This window comes from Anarrhichthys ocellatus, unplaced genomic scaffold, assembly GCF_004355925.1.
Source record: "Anarrhichthys ocellatus isolate YVR2014 unplaced genomic scaffold, GSC_Weel_1.0 scaffold83, whole genome shotgun sequence".
Taxonomy (NCBI): Eukaryota; Metazoa; Chordata; class Actinopteri; order Perciformes; family Anarhichadidae; genus Anarrhichthys; species Anarrhichthys ocellatus.
The window spans coordinates 944025-964005 of record NW_022280113.1 but is presented as its reverse complement, the minus strand read 5'-3'; the positions used below and the strand labels follow the sequence as shown (position 1 = coordinate 964005).

At 44.1% G+C, this 19981-nt stretch overlaps 2 protein-coding genes across 4 annotated transcripts in view; one reads left to right on the top strand and one right to left on the bottom strand.

Moving 5' to 3' along the window:
- The window catches only part of stx8 (syntaxin 8), a 42046-nt gene extending 32192 nt beyond the window's left edge, over positions 1-9854 (top strand). Inside the window, exons 7-8 of the mRNA XM_031874649.1 lie at positions 1580-1681; positions 8778-9854. Of these exons, the coding sequence (XP_031730509.1) occupies positions 1580-1681; positions 8778-8842 (167 nt within the window). The 3' untranslated portion in view covers positions 8843-9854. The remainder of the gene's footprint in view (positions 1-1579; positions 1682-8777) is intronic.
- A 655-nt stretch (positions 9855-10509) lies between these two features.
- The window catches only part of ntn1a (netrin 1a), a 59271-nt gene continuing 49799 nt past the window's right edge, over positions 10510-19981 (bottom strand). For all 3 annotated transcript variants that reach the window (XM_031874647.1, XM_031874646.1, XM_031874648.1), the window contains exons 6-7: positions 16585-16659; positions 10510-12518 (exon numbers count right to left, since the gene is read on the bottom strand). In XM_031874647.1, coding sequence (XP_031730507.1) covers positions 12190-12518; positions 16585-16659 — 404 coding nt within the window. In that variant the 3' untranslated portion in view covers positions 10510-12189. The remainder of the gene's footprint in view (positions 12519-16584; positions 16660-19981) is intronic.

The following is a 19981-nucleotide window of genomic DNA, read 5'->3' as shown; positions in this document are numbered from 1 at the left end:
CCCCCCCCCCCCCCCCCCCCCCCCCCCCTTCACGCTCTGGCCCTCCACACTGTCATGCTTTTTACTTTTCCTTCCTCGAATTATCGGTGCACCTTAATTATCCGATGTCAGCGAAAACGCAGACAGTCCCGTCAAGCTGTGATTGCTCCTAGTTGATGAAAACGTGTTCTCTCACCAATCCAGTTGAAAGGCAACTAGAGCTTCAGACAAGTGCGCTCACGAAGACAAATGCTGCAGATGACCCTGAGCGCTCACCTGTGGGAATTTGGTCACGGTTTGAAAAAAAAAAAAAAAAAGCTTAGAACGCACCGACTGTGTACTAATTTTCCATATTGCTGCAGCAACAGCAATAAAATGTCGTTTCCTCCCCAGAAGGGACAGTCTAACTTGGCACTGAACAGTGGTTTGAGGATGAGTCGAGCTTCCCATTCCTGTAAAACTTCCATTCATCAGAGGCTGTGAAGACCTTCCCTTTCTTCAACTCGACCTTGGTTTCTGTTTTACTGGTTTCTTTATAGTTCAGCCACGTATTCTTTTTGTCTTTTTTTAATTTAGAAGGCTACTGGAGAGGACTTATCTAGATCTCTATATACAGAGGTTTAAGTTGAAAGGGCAATTCTATTTCATTAATGCAATAAAACTTCTACTAGAACGTGTTTACATGCTTTAATGTTCATTAAAATTCTTTATTTTTCCAATACTGTCTGTCTGAATATACCGGTATTCACCCTCTGTCTGAGACGCTCCGTTTTAGCGGGTTTCAACAGAATTGCATCGCTAACCAACAGCTTGGGTCCATGTTTACTTCCTGTCAGCTGATGTCAATCGCATACACCGCAACCGGAAGTAAACCGGGACACATTTTGAATGTTTAAAACTGTGAAATAGTCTTTATATTGTATAGTTGTGATTCCACAACTGTTCGGCTCATTTAAAGGCACAGTGTCTGAATATTCGTGAAAAGGAATTGGACAGTTATCTGTTTTTGTTGTTGGGTCGGACCCTCTGGAGGCGCCGTGTCAACACTGCGGCTGACTCTGACAAATCACACAGGCTTCCATCTGGACGACCTTCAAGTCAGGAACTCCTACTGAAGGGACCCGAGCCGCACAGCCAAACACACACGCACACAAAACCCACGCTCTCTTTCTTTGGACGCCCAGGCATAGTCCCCGAAGCCCGGGCTTACGTCTTTAAAACTCATAAACAATGAGTGCCTGATTGAATCCAGAATGGATTCAGGAAGTAGTGAAACCGTTTGAAAGCGCGAGGAGCGCTTTCACACAGCCCACTCCCTCCATCACCACCACTCATGTCTGCGCGTTGGCAGCCTCTGCCTTTTTGAAGTTGTTGACTGCTCTGATGTCAACTCCCTTTAGAACCTGTCACTTTTTCATTTCGGGTAATTTCTTTTATTGCACTAAACATATTGGGAGGTCTTTTATGCAATAAAATGAAGGGGGGAAAAAAAACATTGTGAAGTCTTAAAAATTGCAGATAGCAACATAATACGAAGCCAAAATGTCCTTTATTGACCTTTTCTCCTCTCTTTTTTTCTTTCTCTGTCTCCGTCTCTCAGAAATCATTGACGACATCTCGCATCTTGTGGACAAGACGGACGACAGGATTCGTAACGAGACACGAAGGGTGAAGCTTGTGGAGACAAAGTCGGCCTCCTGTGGTGAGCCTTTACTGTGGAGCATCTTGGTCCAAAGCAGGCCTGGTATCTGTGTCCTTCAAACAAATCACAATTAATCTGTTTACTTATATGGACGAGTACTGAGCATCAGGTTTCCCCTGTTTCTTTTCCCTTCACGCCGTTCACAGAGCAGATGTCTAACAGACTATAGCATTTATAGAGGACACGACTCCGCCTGGTGTGAGACGTAGAGTTGGACAAAAGAATAACACTTCCCTTAGACGTAATATCATCTGACATTTTTCATCTTTAGCATTCAGGAATTGAGCAATGTTGGCCTCAATGGTGCAGCAAATATGATGCTGATATTGAAAAGCCCTCTGGGCACAGATGATGTGGGTGGTGAAGGCTCGCTGGAGGCGTTTTTTGCCGCACTTATGACTCTGATTTTAGTCTCAACTCCGGATTTTGACGAGTTGTTCAACGAGAGGCCTTGTGAACGCACGGCCCTCCCCTCTCAATTATCTCGGGTCCGCTTCGCTCTGTTTAACTTTTGTTTCGCCACTTACATAAAGATTGTTTTTTTGTTTTTCTCAGTGGGTAATGCTTTTTCAGAGGAGAGCGGCTGCCATGAGAGGTGTGTCAGCTGGCTGAAACCGATCCGTGGAATGCGAGGGCTTCAGTTTACCCAGTCAAACGCCAAACAGCCTTTCTATGGCAAAGGGCTGCATTGTTGCACGCTGGGAGACCTGGTGAACGGGCGGTCGCAGACGGAAGCAGAGCGGGCAGAAGGGAGGTCAGCCCTTCAGGATGCCTCCTTCTGTCCGCCGCGTCCCCATGGTGCCCGAGCGCGAGTTTGTTTGAAGATCCCAGAGCTCATATTGTGTTAGAATCAGGACTCTTTTCTTTCCGTCTTTCCATTTGTTTATCTTGTTCTTTTCGCCACCCCAACTCCCTCCTCCCTCTCCTCCGTTCCAGGCTGAAGAATATCCAAGTGTGTGTGTGTGTGTGTGTTTTCCTGTGTGCATCTGCATGTTCATATGCATCGCATACGGCGCACGGTGCATATTTTTTGGAGTGCACTGGAAAGTGTGTGTGTGTGTGTGTGTGTGTCTTCTCTATGAATGGAAAATTCCCCCATGGTCTTCTTCACTCTCACCTCAACGCTCTCTTTCTTTTTTTTTTTTCTTTCTCCCCTCCATTCCTCTCTGTCATCCCCCTGTTCGTCTCCTCAGTTGTTTGACACTCGTCTTTGTGTCAAGCAGAGAAAGAATTGAAAATACCACATGCCACAAATTGTTTGGAGGGCTTTCCCTCTCTCTCCCTCCCTCTCTCCATGGAAGCGTGTTTATAATTCCTTAGCTTTAAGGCTTTATTTATTTTTGAAACCACCTCTCATCCAAAGCCGCCGTTTGGGTGTTATGTCTCAGCCGAGTCCTTGTAAAGCTAGAAACGTCTGGCTCTGACAGGCGGGAGCATGCTTAACATAACTATTGGTGGCCGCCTCGTTGTTAAAAAAAAAGGCATCTTTGTTTTGCAGCCTAAGAGCTGGAGACGTTCCAAGAAATATGTTCTTGACTGTAGGATTATCAATAGAGATCATCAGACGTTTGCACTCAGTTATTGGGGGGGAAAAACAGTTTTGAACGCAGGCACCAGAGATCTGCAAGAAGCAGCTGAAAGCCGAGCTGTGGGACGGGTCATCTCACTAAAAAAAGAGGGAAGGACCCACATGCTGCTCGAGCATGGTTGTTGTGGCATACTGTGCATGTCTGGTGCCCGTAGTGTTGTGAAACATCCATTGTGTTGAAACATACTGGATTCTTCCACAGCACGGCCCTGCGGAGACATCCGTCTCCCTAAATGTACACACGATTTAGACTTTATTGAAACACTTTAAAGCAGTTGAAACCCGTCATTATTTTACACTCTGCAATAGGAACAAAGGTTTTTTTTTTTTTTTACAAAATGAGACCGATGCAAAACAACAACCTTACTAATTTGACTTATTCAAATCAGTTTACTAATTGTAAACTGTATTTCATTAAAACTAAAAACACTAAACTAAACACTTTTGTGAATTCTGTTATTTTGTTGAACTTATAAAAGGGATTTGGTAAGAGAAATACAATTATATTATGTAAGTAAGTGGATAGAATGATTGTATTGGTGCTGAAACTCAGAATTGGCAGTTGTAGCATAGATTTGCAAACAATGCCCATCCTTAAATAACTTATTTTTTCCCTTTTATACCGCTGGTCCAATGCTGTCACTTAGCCAAGCTAAGCCTGATTCACAGAGTCATTACCACTTGTTTTAGATGATGTTGGTGGGAATTGAGGAGTGGAGGCTTTGAGTTTGGTTGGATTAGTGTGGCAGATTAGTCCACGGGACCAAAGGGTCTCTTTGGAGAGTGGTGTGTGAGTTCCCCCAGAGCTTAGGCATCACCATCCGGCAACATCGGTGCTTGAGCAGCCCTTCTCAGCAGAGCTAATCCTCAGTGTGTTAAGGGGGCACTTCTGCATCGCCGTCAATCCCGCAGGTGGCTCGCATCTCAAGTAGGTTGGTACTGTTCGGACTAGAGGGGACGCCGAAAGAGACTGTGGGTGAGGGGCAGCATTTGACAGCATTGGAAGAAGAGCATGTAAATAGTCGGGAGTTGTCAAGGAAACACTCATTTTGGTCACTAGGGAGGTCCAACTTTTAAAACTTTAATCGGCTAGATCTTTCTTTCCAGCTCTTGTTCCTCCTTTTGTCCTGACACGGTAAACAGTTGGAAACTAGAAATGGCAATTGAATATGTTTCACATGGTTGATGGAAGGCTTGCTTGAAGTAGTACATCCTGCTAATGAGATTCTTCTTAGCGAGTGGCAAGTCAAAGTAAACCTGCCTTTAGAAATCTATAAATATTTTAAACATTCATTGATGTCCCCCTGAGGACGAAGTGGAATCACACAGGTGATCCCCTAATGTTTCATCAACCGTCATCATCGGGTCAAATGTTTGATTTGCTGTCAATCAAACCCCGGTGAGGACCGAAACAGAGAGGAGGCCGCCTGAAAAAGTGGACTCTGGTGCAGTTTGTTTGGGGTGTAAAAGAAAAACCAACCAACCACAGGTTTTCGTGGTAGCAGATATGCAATTTTTGCAATCCGCTTCACGTATGTGTCCATGCACTTCTCGACGTTGGCATCTGGAAGCGCAGAAAGCGTCTTTTGAACAGCACTGTTTCTACCGTTATTCATCATAACGTGCACGATTTGCGGTTTAAAGATACGCATAATCAGCTATTAATCAAAGAACATAAACATGCACATCAGAAGCATTAAAATGCTGCATAAACTTCAGTCGCTGGAATTTAATTTCCTCACATGATGCAGGATGGCAATCTCCAAAACGGTCCGATTAACAAGTTTCTCGTTAGTTTCGGTCAGTCCGTATAATTTCATGTTTATTACATATTTATCATTGTTTCCTCCAGACCAAAAGAACTCAACTACAGCTGTGAAAGTCCCAACACACTATTTCTGTTAGATTAGAAACACTTCTGATATACATATGTTTTAGATGTGTATCTAACACTTGAAGTCAAGTTTTTGTCCTCCTCTATTGCGCGCTGAGAAAAATGATGAGCATCACACTGACCTTGTTAACACAAAACAATTCCCTTTTTTTCCTCTAAAGGTCACCCTGGCCTTTTGTGGTCCAAAAAGATCTTTGAACCATAAGCAGGGGGCCACGGGGGGGGAGCAGCGAGGGGACGTTTCGGGGGTTGTCTCAGCCCGTCCAGAGCTCTCACAAATTATTCTTTCTCTCTGCCAGTTGTCTCACCGATTGCGTCTGAAAAAATTGCCAAGATGGGATGAACCCAGACTCGGGCCTCCCAAAGCTCCTGGGTGGTCAGTCTATCAGCAGACACCGACTATCTCCCTCAGCATCAGTGTCACACCAGAGCCCTAATCTATTTGGCAAGCAAACGCCATTATTGTCATTAGTCTCCGGAGGCCTCCTTGGGGGTCAGGAGTAGCTTGTTTAGTCACTGAGGCAGACGGGGCTGGTCCAAGGGGAGCGGGAGGGCGAGGGTCAGCGCGGGTGTCTAACGGGGCTTTATGACTGACTGTTGCATGACATTAGGAGGGTGTGAGAGCCTCGCACCACACTAACATATGCGTGTGTTACACAGCCTTTATTGCTATTGTTGCTATGGTATCGTCAAACGGAGTCGCTGACAGATGTTGGTCCGGGCTGAATGAAATTCTGATGTCTGAATCCAACACGGACTGGGTGTCGTTTACACCCAAACAAAGATAATTGCTGGGAATGTGTGTTGTGTGTGTGTATTTGCTTTAAGCATGAGGCTTTTAAAAAGCCATCACGAAAAAACTATCCCAGCGTGTGTTTCTACTTTGACATTTATTTTACTCTCACATGTGTAAGTGATCAGGAGGAGAGGTCCTGTCTGGACCAGTGATGGCTTCTAACACGCATGTCCCGCGGACCTTTAATACGAACACCTTCCCCTCAAGTGGAAACACACAAAGAATTAACTATGCACAGAAAGAGTCTATCCGCCATAAATACCTAAACGAAACAAAGGAATGGCACAATGAGTCAAAGACATCTGGACCCCTTACAGCCGCAAACCCCCGACTGCTGGCAGAGAAACCAGCGTCAGCCTTGCATTTCATCAGACCGCCACACCGCCGCCGCCGCCTGCCACTACCACCGCGAGCAATTAGTTCAGCATGGCTTATATCTCGGGCCGTCTCTCTCCCTGTGGGAAAGACGTCCAATTAGGCCGCGCAGGGGGAACGCGGGAGGAGAGGGGCCAAAGAATGAGAGAAATGTAAACCCAAAGTGAAGGGCTGGGGAAAATACCAGCCCCGTGCTAAAAAACAATGGACGAGTTGAGTGAAGGGGACCGTCGGAGCAGCCGGAGAAGCAGTTGTTTGTTTGAAATCTTCACCGCCGAGCATCTCTGGATGGAACGAAAGGGGGTGGTGGGGTGACCGCACCCTCAAAGAAAGTTCTCCATATCTAATGTGTGTGTGGTATAGATGAAAGAATATATGTAATACACTACACACCACATCCTAAAGACATTCACGTGTTTATGAAGCGCATGATAGAAGCCACCCACCATCACTTCTCTTTTATATCCCCGAGAAACCTGATGTCAGATTTTAATATATTTGACCGACCACTCTTTAAGTTCCCAACGCTGTGGTGTTATCGCCATGACAGATGTTACCAAAGAGCTTTTAGAGTTGGGTTTCCATAGCTACTCCTGTTTTAAGATTCAGTAAAAGTCCGACCAACACTGGATTTTTTATTTTTATTTTTTAAAGGCCGATACAGATGTTGATATTCAAGAGTTGGAAATAATCTGGCTCCAATATATTCGCTGATTTTGATTTCCTTGAAGACAAACATTTGTCAAACGTCTCTCTTGTAGAGACACTAATTCTAAACCTTTGGCATTTCTCTATAGTTACTTGTTGCGTATTGGCCTCTGAGATACTGATATGACTAATGTTGGCCAAAATACCGGCCCAGCGTTTTGTCGGTCGGACTCTAGCTTCCCTTCCAAGTTGGCAACATTCCATAAAATTTTATTGTCCAGTTCTCACAAGAACTTTTTTTTTTTTTTTACAAAGAATGGAAATTCCACCTGTAGTGGATTTTACAACAGAAACGTTTTTATATTTTTTTGGGTGGTGGCTATAATAAAACGTGTAATATTTTCAAGGCCTGGGGGTAAAGCACTTTGATGAAGTGTGAGTGAGCTTTTGCACATTTCTTCTCTGCTTCCATGGTATCAGTGAAAAACAATGATGATCCTCACATGGCGGAATCAGAAACATATGCCTGTCACAGTGTGCAATCTGTGGCAATGAAGCTTTTTTTTTTATTTTTTGTGTGGCTGTTGAACGCATGTAAATTGCATTAAGTCATCAGGAGAAGAATGGTGACATGCTGCGAGGGCATACGCACTTGGGACTTGCGTTAGATCAAGGATTTTCGAAACGAGTGGTGAGGTATGTCGGCTTCTTACCTCTTCCAAGTGTGTTCCCCTGAGTGCTGCATTCCCCTCCTCTCTGAGATCCCTCTCACATCATGTGTGGAGTTCCTCAGCTGCTCGACGTTTGAATCTGCGACAAGTTAGAGGGGATTTGTTGCACTGCAAAGGTTTCATCACTAAGGGGTAAAGTAAATGTAAGATAAAATACTTTTGTTTGAATAGTGACCTCATTTAAATAGTCACAATGTTTATTTATTGTTGTTTTTAAATGGTGAGTTATCTTTCTTAAACAGTTAAGTGCTGCGTTTTTTTGCAAATGACACTCAAACATGAGTAGGTAGTGTATTTTGTATTGTATGTTTGGGACTATTTTCAGCTGCAGATTAATACACATTTGGTGCTCTCGGGCAGAGTTTCCCAAACTTATATTCTGGGGGCCCAATTTTTAAGAATGACAAACCTCGTGACCCAATTCACAAACTATAAATGGACATCCTGACCAATTCTTAATGCCATTTCCACATCACCTCATATTATCTTGAATAGGAGAACCAGCCATTTAGAAGAGATATGCGTTTGATGAATCACAACTTTGTTTTAGGCACGTGTTATTGAAAGCATGTAAATAATTAATACTTTATAAATGAGACCATTTACATGCGTTTTGATGGAATTCACTTTTTCATCTCCTCTCAACGGTCAAACAAACGGAGTTGCTAGTATATCTTATAAATAGGCTACAATTACAAGAGCAACGCGAACAGTCAGGCTTCCTAGTGTGGCTCGTGTGGCAGATTTAAACGTTAAAGAAAATGGAAGAAATTCTGCAAATTTATTTTGGCGACCCAAATAAAATCCCGACCCCCGTCTGTAGGAACGTCTGCTCGAGTGCGTGTTGACAGAGAACAGTTACCGCGTTCGTAGTATTGAATGAACATGTCACCCCGTGCAAAAGTGTGACACAATGACAACAATGTAGCTCTGTTGCACAGAAGAGTGAGCTGTATCGAGCTTTGGATACAATTACTTTGTTGGCAGGATCAGTTCATTGTTTGTTCTGCTGGTTTGGCCTTTGCCATCTGATGTCCTTTTTCCTCTCATGTTCCCTCCTTCAGGGATGCTGGTGGTGATCGTGCTGCTCCTCATAGCCATCGTAGTGATCGCCGCGTGGCCCGTGTAGCTGACGACGACCTGCGCTCAACGACTCCTACGACGACCGTTTGAAACCTTTTTGCATCTACGGCACACACATGTAGTCATATAAACACTGTCATCAGATTCATATGGAGACAAAGGCCCAACCAAGCCAATGTGAAAAGAAGACTTTAAAAAAAATAAATAGAATATATACTTGTTCTATTTATCAGTTGTTGAAGTGTCTGTCTTATTAAATTCGCAATGTATCAAACAGTTAAATTATTTCGGGGTTTGTAAGATATTTCTGTGGCGACTGTTGACCCAGCAGTGGGACGTCCTGCAGGCAGCGGGAGCTTTTCTCTGTCTGCGGATCCGGGCCCGAGGCTCACACTGACGGACAGTGCAATCTTTGCAACCTTCACGCTCACTCGTATGTACCCATGCATTACTGTAGCAGCTGTAATGTTATCATTTGTCTTGGGATTTTATAACGTTTATAAAATAGCTTTCAGCCGAAACAGTCGGCTCGGCTGTGTAGCTAACATGGCTGCTTTTCCTTGCTTGTACATCAACCCGCCTTGTCATTTCTAATAAATTGCATTTCCACTTAATAGTCCCCAGACTCCTGTCTGTCCGTGTTAAAGCTCAGGGCTCGCTCTGGAGGATCGCGGTGTTTTGTTACATGACATTTAGCTGAACATACTAGTTCCACACTACCCATATTTCCATTGAGAAATCTGCATAATATTTTTTCCCACTGTACTTGTGATATTATGAATAGGCAACTAGTAAATGGAGGAAAGTCAACTATGTGCCTTTTGGAATAACTTAACATCTCGATAAATAAAACGTAATCATTCCACTCAACAGAGGCAAATGTTTTTTTTAATGTAACAAGAGTTTATTTCAACTGAAAATCTGAATGTAGTTCTACCAGGTTGGTGTGTTCAGTAGTTATTATTTCCTTCTTTAGTGGCAACGATCTAAACAACCACAAACAAGCAAGGAAAAAAAAAAAAAAAAAAAAAAGGTTGAAAAAGACAATAAAATCCACAATGTCTTGTGTCATTAAATATATTCATATATAATAACCATAATATATTAGTACGCATTGTAAAACATTGCAAAAAAAAACACAAAAATGGCAATGGTGACAACTAAACATTTACAATTTCATAGTATGAACACAAAGCAATGCTTTGACAGGTATGTGTGAAGCGTTTCATCAGGAAGCTTGTCAAAACCATCGCCCCAGGAGACGGATGTAAAATGTACAGCATGAGGCCACAGAGACCAGAGAGGTGGGATTACAGGTTACAGAAAGAAACAAACACGTAATGTTACGTTGTAGGATTAACAATGAAAGGCAGGAACATGTAGATATGTATGTAGTATGTGTGAGTGTGTTGTCGTCAGTACAAACACAATCGGTTGAAAAGAACCACTCCATCAAACCCTTAATGTAAGTACTGAGACGTACTTTAGCAGTAAGGGCATCTGTTCTTTTTATTTTACAGTTGAATCCAGGTGATTTTGATTTCTCGTGGTTTAAAAAGCCATCTAGGAGGCATTTGAGTGAGATATTGGAATAAGAAATTGTTACCATTTTAAACAGGAAGTATAAATCTATAAAATTAAAACCACGTGTCTTGAAAAGATCTCAAACACCCCCCCCACAACCCCCCCCCCTTTACTTTTTTTTTTTTTAAATTTTTTTTTACAGTTACTTTGGAACAGATTAAAAGGTGCTAAATGTGATTTTCTGATCCAACAAACACTTTGGGCAACATTAAAAAAATGTTGCTCAATTTTGTTTTGGGATGGACTGAAAGGAAATCCAGTTTATGATACTTCAGACACACTGTTTTTTTTACCCACGCATTCCTCAGAGGGATCCAAACCCAACTGCACACACGAGCGATGTGGCTCGAAATCAAGCGGCGTCAAGTGATTGCAATTCACCCCGTTCCTCCCTGTGCAAGTGTCGAAGTGAAGAGAATTTAAAGTGACAGGCCAATGGGAGACTGCGGCGTCTGACTGGTCGCACAGTGAATGTACAGTCGTGCATTGTGTTTGCAAAGGAGAGTGTTGGACTGTAAAGGTTTTCATCCGCACTCAGAATCCAGAATCCAGAATTGTTGATCACTTTTCTTTTTCTTTTTTTTTCCAAGGTGCAGTTTGCACTTCAGTTTTTATTTTCCTAGGATTAATGTCTGCACTGCATGAGGTAAGGGCATTGTTCTCCTTTCTTTATGCCCGTTCTCATTGCTTTCTACTTCCTGCATCGATCGAGTTCAATCTGAGATTTTACCCAGTATAATCCGACAACATGCAGCGCTTTCATCGGCACAACTGTAATGTTGCATTCACTTTGCACAATGAACTACATTGTGGAAACTGTGTCCCTATTGTCACTAAACGCATGTAATGAGTTAAAACAAACAAAAAAAATATTTTACCCAAGAACAACTCCTGATTTTGTGAATATCTCTGGTCATTATGTAAAAGCACCAAGTAGTGAATTGAACATTACAGTCTCAAAAGAGATGCATTCACATGCAGGTTTGTACAAATACTGAACCACCAACATGTAACCAGTGAAATGTGAAGGGGGCAACGGGGGGAGTAAAAATATGCCGATACTGTGTTTTATCCTTGTTCCTCTTCGGTCACTTGCACGTTCTGAATTTGTAAAAGTACTGACAGCAAAAAAAAAAAAAAATTGGACTACAGATTTCTTGTTTCTTGAGTTGCAGACGTACCTCAATTTGTACAACGGGGAGAAAGGGAATCTAATGTATAATGCATTTCTGTGGCTTTACAAACAGTTTGTTTTTTTTATGACACAATTCTTAACAGAGAAATATTATTACCCCTCAATCAGATCAGTGAAGACTTTTGATGAAACAAGCTCGCTTCTTCGCTAAGAATACAACAAGAAAACCATGCAGAGGCAGAAAGTTGCAGTGGTAATTATTAAGTGGCGTTTTTTTTTTTTTCATTTTTGCACCAGCAGGAAATGTCCATACAAATTTAAACATAAAATATAATGGTTTCATACTGAGATAAAAAAAAAAGGGAAAACAAACACAAATGACTTTATATGCTGGTAATAGGTGCAAATTCGGCAAAGTAAAATAAACCATGAAGCCAAATCTGCGAGGTGAGCTCCTTCAGCAAAAGTCCACTAGAAAAAAACAAATCATCCTAAATAATTCTCTTCATGCTTCTACACGAAAAAAGCAGCGACATAAACAGTCTTTTGTCTGTCCTCGGTCCTCCGTCTGCCTCTCTTTTTTTTTTTATTTTTATCATTTTTTTAATCACCCGCTCAGCTTTTCTCTTGAATTCCTCTCCCTCTCCGGCATCTTCTCCATCTTTTTTTCCCGCTTATGGCTTCTTGCACTTGCCTTTCTTCTCGCGCTGCTGGAACTTCCTGAGCCTGCGTGCCCACGTGTCCCTCCACTGGATAACCAGGCTGCCTTTGTCCGCCACCACTCCGCTCTGGCCGGGGGAGTCCTCGTCGTTCCCCAGCAGCAGGTACTTCTTCCCGGGCTTGATCTTGGGACACTTGCAGGCCACGTCCTTGGCCCGGACCCACAGGAACTGGTCGCCGCGGCGGATGCGGCTCTCGCCCTGCTTGTAGACGGAGATGATGTTGACGGTGAACTTCCACCACTCGCCGTCCTTGTCCGCCTTCAGGATGTGCACCTGGACAGCTGCGGAGTGAAATCGGGTTGGACAAATGATATGACACATTATCACCTGATAAATATATGAAGGAGGAGTCATTTTGGATCGGGGCATCCCTACAGGTTGGATATTCTTCTGATAATCAAGGGGCTTTTACAGTGCTTTCATTGTGAAACACAAAATACAGATGCCATTATTAGAATTGATAAAATAAACATCCAGCACTCATTCGTCATCATTTTTGACATCTCGTTAGTATGAGCTGCTGATAACATTAATGACCTGAGAAATAAGAGACGTGATAAACACAGATAAACCTTTGTGAAATCATGTGCTTGTAAATCCCAATAAACTAGACTTGTGGTATGAATACTGTTTTCATCCTTGGTGGAAAAGGCTGGTCAATGGTCCAGCTATAATATACAGCCCCGCGTGCATTGTGTCCATTACTACTGACGGAGCAGTGTGATTTGAAATGTGATTAGGAGACAGGGTAGGGCTCTTAGAGACGTGAGCCGGAAAGACACTCAGTGATATCACATGATGAATCAACCGGTATGGTCCTCGGAGAGAGGGAGGGAGGGAAAGAGAGGAACTTAACCCAGCATGTATCAATATGTTTGACATTGACCAGATCTCTATTAACTTCCATTATACTTCTCCTGTACTCACGGGAAAGCTTTTGAAATGTGCTACAGGGTCACTGGTTTCACTTTCAGTGTCGAGCTGATGGAGCCGAACACCGTGGCAGTATTAAGAGATATATCCTGCACGTGTTGGCTCACCATCTTGGGAGCACAGACTGTATATAAGAAGTGGAGGTAGTCACCGTGACGTTACCCATTGGTTCGTTGAGTTTGGCATTTTGGCCGTCGCCATCTTGGTTTTTGGCCGTTGTTATTTTGGCTTTTTGGCCGTTAGCCGAGCGCTGAATAAGAGGATTCATTTTCATGAAGTGAAAACACACTGTAGAAAGGTTAAAGTTGTAAGAGGAAAACACAGACAACTCCCAGATCGGACAACTCCGTGGTAGCGACCTGTCAATCACAAGGTAGTCCCGCCCTAAAGCATACCCTGCTTTATGGTATATTTTACTCTAAATGGACCATAATTTACTAAATGAACATCATGCTTTATCGAAGAAACTAGTAATTGAGACCATAAACTCATGTTTAGAATGTTAACTGAGGTAGTAAATCAAGTGAGAAGTCATTTTCTCATAGACTTCCGTACAATCTGACTGGATATAAAACTTTATTGACTTGGGGAAAAGACAACACATCTGATTCTAGATTGCGCATTCCAGGGTCAATATGTTTAAATTCTCGAAAGCACATTGAGATAACAGTCAATCAGTTTGTCAAGTCGCACAGTTCAAAATACTACACTACCCATGAGCCATTTCAGCTGCAGATAGGTTTGTCATTTTTCTTAACAACCAAATCGTTAGTATCCGCCGACCACCACCAGCAGTGCAAATAACAGATTCTTTTTTTTTTACCTATGTGATATGTTTTTTTCTCCCCAAAGTGCACCATGGGAAATCATGCTTCCAGCCTTGTCAGCCTTTTTTTGGAATCAAAAAACCAAGTATTTTCTAACAGTTGCTCATCGTCCATCCAAGCAGTTGAATAGCTCCAACTGTGAGTCTTATCGCCAATGCAGATAGCGAATGGGACTTTTACTTCCTGAACCAGGGGGGCACCCAACGTACCACCTCCCTTTGTTTGTAGATCTTTTTCACCCCAGTTGTACACTATGTCCCCCGAGGCCCCATGTCAACAGAGACTGGTCTGGGGCGACCCGACGGTGACCTCGGCACCACCTTGCACCTACCGGCTGCCACCAGGTGCTGGTCCCTCTTGTTTGTGTTTAGTCAACAATCGCAGCTCATTGAAATACCCGGAGTAGTTCTACCCGTGATGTTTCTGTTCATCAGACATCTCCACCCCCTCCCTGCGCCCCGCTCCCTCCTGCGATTCTTTATGTGCGGCTGTATGTCGACCGCAGAAGCTTGTGGCGGTGTTTCCCTACGCAGCATGGAGCCCCGCTCCCCTGCTGATCTTTTCAAAACGGTCCAAAGCCGTGGCTCTCTCTCAGCTGCTCCTGTAGATTAACATTGTGTTTGACTTTTCCATCCGCTTCGCTTCGCTCGTGTGTGGTAAATACTGTACAGGGATCTTGTTCTGGTCGGTTACGAATCTTTGAACATGCTGCCGCAAGCTAATGGTTCTTACCTACAAAGATCGCCTTTGTGATGTTGTTTTAACAATAACCTGATTCAGAAATGGACTAATTATCTGTTGCTCTTTCCTATATGAATACATCACATTTGTTTTATGTAAATACTTATATAAAAAATATCCTGCATCCTCACTGATAAATGTTGGTGCACAAGAGGACCTTCCGACTGTATTTTGCTTGGTATTATCCCACCAATCAGCACCAGCAGGTCCCCTACACTTCACACACAACACATGCCAAACCAGCTGGGAAGCTCTACTGGCTCCGGCAACGCGATGAGTGGTTTCTCCAGCAGGACATCCTGATGTCTCTCTTTACCACTCCGTCCTCGAATCAATGCTGCCTGCCGTTATCATGCAAGTGTAAATAGCCTACTGACAAAATGAATTTGTCATTTACAACTTCTAGATTTAAACAACCTGATATTGAAAAGGCTGATGACGTTGCTTTTTGGGCCAACCAAAGAAAAGCAAACCGCCATGCAGCTGACCCACGTACTCTCATACATACCACATCCTACGAAAAGTCCCTCCTCATTTTTCGTGCGTTTTCCTACGAAAACACGTGTCAATTTCCGCTTATTACATGCATTCGGCCTTTTCACAATAAACTTCTTCACAGGACACTTAGTTAGGTTTAGGCATAGATCGTCGTTTGGGTTGAGATAACTACGGAGTTCGCAAGTTACGTGACCAAAACATCAACGCTGACTTCTCGTTACGCTCGGGGCAACAAACAACGGTCTCCTGGCTGAGAGATTGCTGTTTGTTGGAGCCATCGACCTCCCCTCCCACCCGCTCACTATGTCTTTATACTTCCTCGTCCATCATTACTTGGATAACACACGATTAGTTTTGTGGGATATCTACAAATTACGGCGCATTATTTGATGTGGGAATTGCTACGAACGCTGGATGAGGCCGGCCTGAGCCGACACGTTCGTGGATGAACGGACGGAGGCTTCAAAGGCGAGGCTCTTCTCACGACATCAGCGGACAAGGTAGGCACTGGTGGAAGAGGAGGTGTCTATAAGCTGACCCCCCGCCCCCCCCCTAACTCCTCTAAATCCCTGCGGGACAAAGCCCCCGGGGCCCTGTCTGTCAAGCTGCCGAGGTATGCCGCAGGATGCCGCTGCTTGCTTGACCGGTTCAGCGGGCTGACTTCAATCGAGGGAGGGGACGGAGGGAGGGGGAAGAGGGGAGAGGTCATACATCTTATCCACACCTTGAATGGCGTGGCGGACGGGCGGCCACAGGAATGCAGCGGGAATGGCGTCGGCCGTGGGGGAAGTGGGCTGCCTTAATGAGGATCTCTTGGAGAGAGCGCCCACTGTCCGTCACACTGTCTTTGCTTTATCCCCTCGGGTCTTAAATGCCCGCTCGGGGAGACAACCCCCCCCACACACACACACCTCTGCCTAATTCTTCATCCTGCCCTTTCTCTCTTTTTGTTTGTCCGCTGCTCTCTTCCTCCTTGAAGATCTGCTGTCGTCCGTTTGATCCTTTGTCTCTGTCCTCAGAAAGCTGAAGTAAGCCATCAGTGAAAATGCCTCCCCTGTAAACTGCAGCAGCTCCCCAGCAGCGTGCTGGACTGGGATGTACGGGATGGGAGGTATTCTGGGCCCAGTGCGTATCCCAAACAGTGCTCAGTGGTTCTGCTGCCTCCCAAAGAAGCCGGACACACACTATTTGTTCCTGCAGAGTAAGAAACTTTTTAAAAATGCTTTTATCCTGAGCCAAGCCTCAGTGAAAAAGGAAACGGGGTGTTTCTTCCATCAGACCACCTGTTTTAAAGCTTTCCTGTAGAAGTCAACGTTAATCCAAGTCATGAAATGGTTTGTTGATTTACCGTAATCTTTCTTGCAGTACTTCTTCATGTTGATCTTCAGTTTGCCTTTAGACGCTTTGCAGTAAGAGTCACAGTCTGCAAGAACAAGAGGGGAGAAAATACGGTGAGGAGGCTGGAGGGGGGGAAACAAACAATGGTATTTTATTTAGTAATGGAGGGCGAGCGTTTTGTGAATACGTTAAGAATTTATTGTTGGGGGGGGTGATAAAACAATCTCACAATAAGCAATTTTCAGAACATAAGGGGGGGGGGGCCTATTAACGTAATTAAATTGTCGAATACAATTTGGTCAAAAACTTGATGAAATAAAAATGAAATGTTTATTACAAACAAAGAAATTGGATTGAAAAGAAAAATCTGTTAAAAATTAAATTTAATAATGTCAGTCATACAATAATATTTAAATATTTTAAATTATTATTATTATTGTTATTAATTATTATTATAATACGCAAATGTATTACATTCACCACAAATGATCTACATGTCAAAAACAAAATCTGGTAAATATCCCCTTCAATATGAATTAAAATGTTTACAGTGTGAATTATATTATTATATTTTAGTTTTAATGAGCACTAATCCATGATTAACTTTATAATTTCCACTAGATTGAAATGTAAGAAATATTTTCCTCTGTTGGACCTACATTTACAGGTATGGAAAGTGTGGAAATTTCTGGTTGTGGACCAAAAGGCCGTCTTAAAAAAGAAACAAAGAAAGAGAAAGTAAGGTTCCCTTAAAATAACTTTAAAGAACAAGGACAGGACTGCAGTTTTGATGCCACTGCTTGTATCATGGAAGGTGTGTTGTGTGTTCTGTTCGTAGTGGAGGCACTTTAACCTTCTGACCAACCTCCATGTGTGATGGCGAGGACCTCTGAACGGAGCTGGAGGTACCAGCAGCGGTTTAGGAGGAAGAACCCCGCTGCCATCCACCTACTCACTCCCCGTCAAGTGTGTGGGAATGAGAGTCAGGCCCGGAGCAGGCACCCCCCCCCCACACACACACACACCACCACCTCACTTCGAAATCTCACCTCGCTTGTCACCTCAGCCCCCGACCTCCCGGAAAAAAAATAACCCCTTGGATGACATCAAGGCCCCACCGAGGACCACGTCAAGCTTTTGCATTTATTGCAGTGTGGACGTGAGGGGGTTGAGGGGGGGGGGGGGAGCTGAGGGCTGGCAGCTATTTGAAGGAGTAGAAGGTGGGGGGTGTGAAAGGGGGTCAATGCCACACAAAGGGAGGTCAGAAAGGGAAAAGTAGCCATCCATGAAGCGTTAGGCAGAGGACCCCCTTTTTTTTTTTTTGGGTGGGAGGGCGGAGGCGTCCACTCTGGAGCCGTGAATAAATAAATACCTCACGCAGGCAGAGGGGCCACCCGAATCTCCTCATGGCTCACTCGTATGTGTATGTGCACGCTCTCCGAGGCAGCCGAGTGCTTAAAGTGTATTTCAGCTCGATTTGTCATCTGGATAACAACCTCAAAACAAAACAACTTCTATGGGCTAGAGTTAGAGTTATTAGAGCTAGATGATGTTTGAAAGAAATCTCATCGGTAAGGGAACTCATACCGTACTGGATCTCCCATTGGTTGTTTTGAATTATCAGAAGTGTGCATTGCAGAACCAACCCTGCTCCTTGTCCATATGGATCCATAAGGATATACATATGCTGTACCTTTTATGATTGATTACCTGGAGGTGAAGGAGGCAACAGTATCGGCCTCCCTCCACTTTGCACCAGCAACCCAGAGCGTATATAGCTGCAAGCGATTGCTCCCTGCGTTGCTGTCATGTTGACAGCCACATACAGTGCGGGATGTGAGGCCATATCATAAGAAAGAAAAAACAACTTGTTTTCCTTTCTTTTCTGCTCCTTTAGCGCTCTCCCAGCAGGGCATTAATTGGATCCAGAGTATACCGATTTGGTTTACACTTCAGTGCTGCAAGTTGTAATGAGCGTAGTGCAAGAAAGGAGGGAGGAAGAGGTGGATGGACAGCGAGCAGTAGTGGAGGAGAGTGATGGTCGGAGGAAGGACCGGAGCTGTCAGGCGGCCTGAATATGAACAAACTTCATTGTTGTGAGCAGATCTTTGCCCCATGCCTTCACTCTCCTTTATGCTCCGTTTCAATGAGGTTGCCCGGGGAACACCACCACGAGGAAAAATGCAGGGAGGGAGGAGGGAGAATGGATACTGGTGGAGAGCGAAGGGGTGGAGAGGTTGACAAACCCCCCCTCCCCACACACAAAAAAAAACAAAGACAGGAGTGAAGTTTATCAGGGGGGATGGGAAGAAGAAGATGAGAAGGAGGACCAGGGCTTTTAAGTAAAATTCCCAAATCAGCAAAAATTCCAAATTTGGTTGCCTCACAAGCTGGTTGTTAGTAAATAGAGAGTAACGAAAAATAGGCAGAGTAAATGAAACAGAGGAGTCTATATGAGCTGCACCTGATTACCATGTAAATGATGGAAGGGGGAGCTGTGGAAAGCAAGCTTTGTTTTCTCATAACCCCCCTTGATGCCATCATGATACTTCCCTTTGATAGCCTTTCGTTCCCCATTAGTGGACCCCTGAGACACAGCTCCGGGCCCCGCTGAGAGCACCCCGAGATCCCCATTTAGGGCCAGGCAGTCCCCTACCGTGAGGACAAATGTTCCCTTTGTGTGCGCGTTACAAGCAGGGGAAGTGGGAGCAGTCCTGTAGCACTGAGCTAAAATGTGCTTTGGGTGTTCTGAGTAGATGTAGTTACTACAGCGCTTTGTCTCCTGCCTTTCAGAGGCACTGAGAAGAGCGTAACTGAGAGGTGGACCTTTGCCCCTTCCATCAAAGTGCTGTACAACCCTTTAAGCTAATCGTTTTCATTTGGGATGCTTCTTACTAAAGCTGCTTTAAGACAGAACACTGCACTGTACAGTTCTGTGTGTTTGAGCCAAAGCTTTACGGTGGCAATGGAAGCCAAACCAGGCCTGGGTTTGGTTCAGCAGCCAGTGTTAGCTAGGAAAAAAAAAAACATGCCCCAAAATATAACATTGGTAGTGTATGCTTTTGTGTACCCACTGCAACTTAGTTTATAATTGGAGGAACTAAAAATATTCACAAACAAAACACAATGGCTACATTAAAATGAAGGACAACGGAAGTGGCTGATTGAAGCCCATGTGCGAAGCAAACATGGAAAAGAAATCACACTTGTTTAAATCACACTCCCCGATATCCATCTTTTTTGTTGAGAAAAATGGTGTTATGGTGACACCACATGTCAGTCTTGACGCAGCTCGCCGGGAAGAGAGCGGTCACATCGTCGTGGAGTGAGGCTGTGGGACCGTTGGACCCTGCCGCGTGCCACCAGGCCGCCGGTCAGCCCATTGTCTGTAACCAGCACAGCATTAA